At 43.6% G+C, this 6478-nt stretch overlaps 1 protein-coding gene across 1 annotated transcript in view; it reads right to left on the reverse strand.

Annotated features, from left to right (window-relative positions):
• The window catches only part of LOC123960220 (disabled homolog 2-interacting protein-like), a 52582-nt gene extending 49099 nt beyond the window's left edge, over nucleotides 1-3483 (reverse strand). Inside the window, exons 1-2 of the mRNA XM_046034866.1 lie at nucleotides 3444-3483; nucleotides 3286-3357 (exon numbers count right to left, since the gene is read on the reverse strand). Of these exons, the coding sequence (XP_045890822.1) occupies nucleotides 3286-3346 (61 nt within the window). The 5' untranslated portion in view covers nucleotides 3347-3357; nucleotides 3444-3483. The remainder of the gene's footprint in view (nucleotides 1-3285; nucleotides 3358-3443) is intronic.
• Between the last annotated feature and the right edge of the window lie 2995 nt (nucleotides 3484-6478).

Here is a 6478-nt window from a genome sequence, read left to right on the forward strand (position 1 = left end):
CAGCACGTACCTTGAGATCCTCGGGCAGAGGTCTGTTGTCTGTTCCAGAGTCTCGACTGAAAACTAAAGGGGACAGAGCGTTTGCTGTCAGGGCCCCGAGGCTCTGGAACAGCCTGCCCGAGGAAATCAGGTCGGCTGAGTCAGTGAACTCTTTTAAGTCCCTTCTTAAAACATACTTTTATAGGAGAGCTTTTCCCGATCTTATTTGACTTATCTTATTTTATCCCTTTTATTTTATTGTATTTTACTAATTTTATATTAAATTTTCATGCTCTTATCTTTTTTGTATTATTCTTTACACTTGTTAAAGCACTTTGTAACTTGTTTTTGAAAAGTGCTCTACAAATAAGGATTATTATTATTATTATAAACAGCAGGTAAACTGCGGGTAAACATCAGCTAAACAGCAGGTAAACAGCGGGTAAACATCAGGTAAACAGCAGGTAAACAGCGGGTAAACATCAGGTAAACATCAGATAAACAGCAGGTAAACAGCGGGTAAACAGCAGGTAAACATCAGGTAAACAGCGGGTAACCATCAGGTAAACAGCGGGTAAACTGCAGGTAAACATCAGGTAAACATCAGGGAAACAGCGGGTAAACTGCAGGTAAACATCAGGTAAACATCAGGTAAACAGCAGGTAAACTGCGGGTAATCATCAGCTAAACAGCAGGTAAACATCAGGTAAACAGCGGGTAACCATCAGGTAAACATCAGGTAAACAGCGGGTAACCATCAGGTAAACATCAGCTAAACAGCAGGTAAACAGCAGGTAAACAGCGGGTAAATATCAGGTAAACAGCAGGTAAACATCAGATAAACAGCAGGTAAACATCAGATAAACAGCAGGTAAACAGCGGGTAAACAGCGGGTAAATATCAGGTAAACAGCAGGTAAACAGCAGGTAAACATCAAGTAAACAGCGGGTAAACATCAGGTAAACATCAGGTAAACAGCGGGTAAACATCAGGTAAACAGCAGGTAAACATCAGGTAAACAGCGGGTAACCATCAGGTAAACAGCGGGTAAACTGCAGGTAAACATCAGGTAAACATCAGGGAAACAGCGGGTAAACTGCAGGTAAACAGCAGGTAAACAGCGGGTAAACAGCGGGTAAACATCAGGTAAACATCAGATAAACAGCAGGTAAACAGCGGGTAAACAGCGGGTAAACAGCAGGTAAACATCAGGTAAACATCAGGTAAACATCAGGTAAACAGCAGGTAAACATCAGGTAAACATCAGGGAAACAGCGGGTAAACATCAGGGAAACAGCGGGTAAACTGCAGGTAAACAGCAGGTAAACAGCGGGTAAACAGCGGGTAAACATCAGGTAAACTGCAGGTAAACAGCAGGTAAACTGCAGGTAAACAGCAGGTAAACATCAGCTAAACAGCAGGTAAACATCAGGTAAACTGCAGGTAAACAGCAGGTAAACTGCAGGTAAACACCAGGTAAACATCAGGGAAACAGCGGGTAAACTGCAGGTAAACAGCAGGTAAATATCAGGTAAACATCAGGTAAACATCAGGGAAACAGCGGGTAAACTGCAGGTAAACAGCAGGTAAATATCAGGTAAACAGCAGGTAAACATCAGGGAAACAGCGGGTAAACTGCAGGTAAACAGCAGGTAAATATCAGGTAAACATCAGGTAAACATCAGGGAAACATCAGGGAAACATCAGGGAAACAGCGGGTAAACTGCAGGTAAACAGCAGGTAAACATCAGGTAAACATCAGGGAAACAGCGGGTAAACTGCAGGTAAACAGCAGGTAAATATCAGGTAAACATCAGGGAAACAGCGGGTAAACTGCAGGTAAACAGCAGGTAAATATCAGGTAAACATCAGGTAAACAGCGGGTAAACAGCAGGTAAACAGCAGGTAAACAGCAGGTAAACAGCAGGTAAACTGCAGGTAAACAGCAGGTAAATATCAGTTAAACATCAGGTAAACAGCGGGTAACCATCAGGTAAACAGCGGGTAAACTGCAGGTAAACATCAGGTAAACATCAGGGAAACAGCGGGTAAACTGCAGGTAAACAGCAGGTAAACAGCGGGTAAACAGCGGGTAAACAGCGGGTAAACATCAGGTAAACAGCAGGTAAACAGCGGGTAAACTGCGGGTAAACATCAGCTAAACAGCGGGTAAACATCAGGTAAACAGCAGGTAAACATCAGGTAAACATCAGATAAACAGCAGGTAAACAGCGGGTAAACAGCGGGTAAACAGCAGGTAAACATCAGGTAAACATCAGGTAAACATCAGGTAAACAGCGGGTAAACATCAGGTAAACAGCAGGTAAACATCAGGTAAACATCAGGGAAACAGCGGGTAAACTGCAGGTAAACAGCGGGTAAACAGCGGGTAAACAGCGGGTAAACATCAGGTAAACAGCAGGTAAACATCAGGTAAACAGCGGGTAACCATCAGGTAAACAGCGGGTAAACTGCAGGTAAACATCAGGTAAACATCAGGCAAACAGCAGGTAAACTGCAGGTAAACAGCAGGTAAACAGCGGGTAAACAGCGGATAAACATCAGGTAAACAGCAGGTAAACTGCGGGTAAACATCAGCTAAACAGCGGGTAAACATCAGGTAAACAGCAGGTAAACATCAGGTAAACATCAGGTAAACAGCGGGTAAATATCAGGTAAACAGCAGGTAAACATCAGGTAAACAGCGGGTAACCATCAGGTAAACAGCGGGTAAACTGCAGGTAAACATTAGGTAAACATCAGGGAAACAGCGGGTAAACTGCAGGTAAACAGCAGGTAAACATCAGGTAAACAGCAGGTAAACTGCGGGTAAACTGCAGGTAAACAGCAGGTAAATATCAGGTAAACAGCAGGTAAACATCAGGGAAACATCAGGGAAACATCAGGGAAACAGCGGGTAAACTGCAGGTAAACAGCAGGTAAACATCAGGTAAACATCAGGGAAACAGCGGGTAAACTGCAGGTAAACAGCAGGTAAATATCAGGTAAATATCAGGTAAACATCAGGGAAACAGCGGGTAAACTGCAGGTAAACAGCAGGTAAATATCAGGTAAACATCAGGTAAACAGCGGGTAAACATCAGGTAAACAGCAGGTAAACAGCAGGTAAACTGCAGGTAAACAGCAGGTAAATATCAGGTAAACATCAGGTAAACAGTGGGTAAACAGTGGGTAAACAGCAGGTAAACAGCAGGTAAACTGCAGGTAAACAGCAGGTAAACATCAGGTAAACTCTAATTCTTCTCATTGATCTCTCTGTTGTGATCCAGCTGTCAGTCAACTCACCTATCACCTTCATCCAGCCCATATGTTGACACCTGGACAGGTGTTTCACCAGCTCCTCCATGACCGGGTCCTCTGGGGCACAGAGAAGAGAACAGCATTCTGGGTAATCTACAGGCTGATTTCACTGACCTTTCTGTCTTTAACCGCTACATACACACCTGAAGCAGAGAGACAGGTACACAAATGTAGAACCTGAAGTTTGTGTCTTCAGCCCGGTTCAGTTACGCCTCATGCTGCAGGACACCTTTACCTGTCTGACAGCAGGGACCCTCAGGACGACGACACAGACGCACCTGAGCTGCCTGACTGAGTTCTGTGACGTGTCTTTAACACCTTAATTGTCTTAAGAGCTTCTCAGCTGTTACACTCTCACTGCACGCACACACAGACAGGGACAGGTCAAAGGTCAAACAACAGGCTGCTTTTATTCCACAGAAAGCTGCAGCTGATTGGTCAGCTGGACAGGAAAAACAACAGTCACATGATCAAAACAACCGCCCAACAGGCCAATGAGAGAGGAGTGTGGTTACCATGGCAGGTTTAAAGCGACAGAGTGACAGTTTAACATCTCAGAGACTGTTAGCACTGTTAGCATTTCACATTCAAACCAATGGGCTGTGTTAGCTTCAAGCTAACATTAAAGTGAAACATTATTTATTATTTTAGTTTCTTTAATCCATTAGAACAGCACACAGCTGTAGTTGTAAACTGTAGTTGTAGTTTTTGTTTGTAGTCTCGTCTTGTAATCACAGCAGCAGGTTTTTTTTTTATCTGTTCAGGTTTATAATCAGAGATGAGCGGAGGAAGAAGAGTTAGAGGTTCTGCTCGATCACGTTGGGGAGGATGACGCTCTGATTGAGACTCGCCATGTGAACCCAGATGTCAGCTCGCTACAATATATTCCTTTCACTGCATTCTCGCTGTTTCAATAATAAATCAACACTGGATTATACAGCTGCTTCAAAATTCTGCAACGTGCCTAAAAAAGCATCGACCTCGACGGCGACCAGCAAAAAGCACATCAGAATCCCGAAACAGCGAAAGCTCCTCTCCTACACTCACCTGCTGCTCAGAGGTGAGGGACGTCCTCTCATCAGCTGAGAGGAGGTCGTCCACTTTTGATGCATTTCTTTAATAGAAGCAATGCACAAAGAGTTCCAGGCATTACGGGACAGCCTGGAATTCAGCCAGAAAACAGTAGAAAGATCATCTGAAGACATCTATGAAGATTCTCAGTCATCCAGGTCATAGTTCTCCAACAAAGGTTAAAATCAAGGGCAACTGGACTTGGTTGAAGATACTGGAAGACGTTTCGTCCCTCATCCAAAGGACTTCTTCAGTTCTGACTGACTGGCAGGGAAACTCAGCTATTTAACCTCAGTGGGGTCGTTGGCCCGGGTCATCGATACCGCTGGTTCGTTAGTGTTCCTGGTTGCTGTGACGACAGTCGTTAGGACTACCGGTGGGCAACGACCATCGTTGGTATCTTCACCTGAGGCCAATAGGTTACGTTTGTTGAGTTTCCTGGGAAGTGATGAAAGGAACAGTATTATCTGAAGACAGTCAGTCTGTGCAGCTGTCTGTCAGCACCCTCTCCACACAAGTATCATGGATCAGGAGTGAAAATAAACAGCTGAAAGAATCGTCCCTCGACCTGCAGTCTGGCAGCACGAGAGATCATCTTGTGTTCTTTGGCCGAACAAACACCCGACAAGCTGGAAAAATCACTAACGTAATGACTTGTTACTCAATTCAACATCCCGTCTGAAACAAACATCACCTTTCACCGGGGACACTGACGGTGTAAACTGGCAAACAAAAATCCACTTCAAACACAAGGAACTGGTGTGGAGCAACAGCAGAGAACTCAAAGGAACAAACTTCGGATTCAACGATCAATTCCCTCGTGAATTCATGCTCAGGAGAAAAAACTTTATTCCCAATCCTGAAACAGATGAGAAAAAGCAGTAATCTCTGTGGACAAAGTACACACTGATGGCAAGCTCTACGAAGAGCAGAATGTAACGACACAGCTTTTCTGATTTCTCTCTCTTCTGGGTTGAAGGAGTTGGTGTGTGTGTATTCTTAGGCAAGCGTGCTAAGTGTTAAAGTAGTCAACTCTTACTAAATGACCGAAAATGTGTTTTTTGTTTTGCCTCAGGGAGAATTATATAATATCTATGCAGATGATATACTACTCTACATAAAAACCCATCTTCATCTCTTCTCTTCCATCAGTACAGAATTTGATAAGCAGCTTGTTGGGTCAGATGTGCGACCAGGTAAGCCTGGTCCCCACCTTCACCAGCTTTATAAACTTTGTGAAAAAATACTCCATTTACTTTCTACTATAGTCAATAAGTGAGCTGTCAGAAACTTCTCTGGAGACGGTCAAGAGTCGGTGCAAAAGAGTTTATTCCAAAACAGGACAGATCAACATCCCTGCAGGTCGGAGGATGGAGTCAGTCCTGTGGTCTGCAGACAGCCTCATATACCCCCCTCTGGGCTGGTTTGCCCCTCCTCTCCTTATGGTGAACTTCTTTTCCTCTGCAGTTCTGCTGTTTACACGTATTGTTTTACCAGAACCAAGTTCTCCAGCTGTCATGCATTACTGTGTTGTTGACGTTCTATATTTTTATACTACTGGATAAGAAGTTCACAACTTTAGTGTCACCATATTTTTTTAAAGTTATGCATGCATAATTTGACACACAATTATATATTTTAAACAATTATATTTGTGGTTTCTTACAGCAATCTTGATGTTATGCTGGCTGTTTTCTGCTTTCTGCTTATCGTCTCTCTGTCGTGAAAATGATCACCCACTATCTGTTGTGAAAACGTTTAGCAAAAATTCCTTCATTAAGTTGACTCCAAGTTCACACAGGCTATAAAAATCAGAGGCTGGAAGTTGACAATCGACCCCTTAATCAGTAATTAAACATGCAGTCTTAACAGCAGACCACAGCATGCACTTGTCACAGCAGATTTTGAACACCTGCAGTAGATGACAGTAGAACAAGGCGTGCATAGTCTCAGTGTCTGCAGCCAATGCTCCCACTCAGGGATCTTAACCACAGCGAGCTCGTTTCTACAGTTCAGCACTTACAGGTAGAGACAAGATGATTAAGAATGATTATTACTGATTAAGGACAATCACTGATGACTGTTTCTTGACTGCACTGCCCCCCCC

This window comes from Micropterus dolomieu, linkage group LG21, assembly GCF_021292245.1.
Source record: "Micropterus dolomieu isolate WLL.071019.BEF.003 ecotype Adirondacks linkage group LG21, ASM2129224v1, whole genome shotgun sequence".
Classification (NCBI taxonomy): domain Eukaryota; kingdom Metazoa; phylum Chordata; class Actinopteri; order Centrarchiformes; family Centrarchidae; genus Micropterus; species Micropterus dolomieu.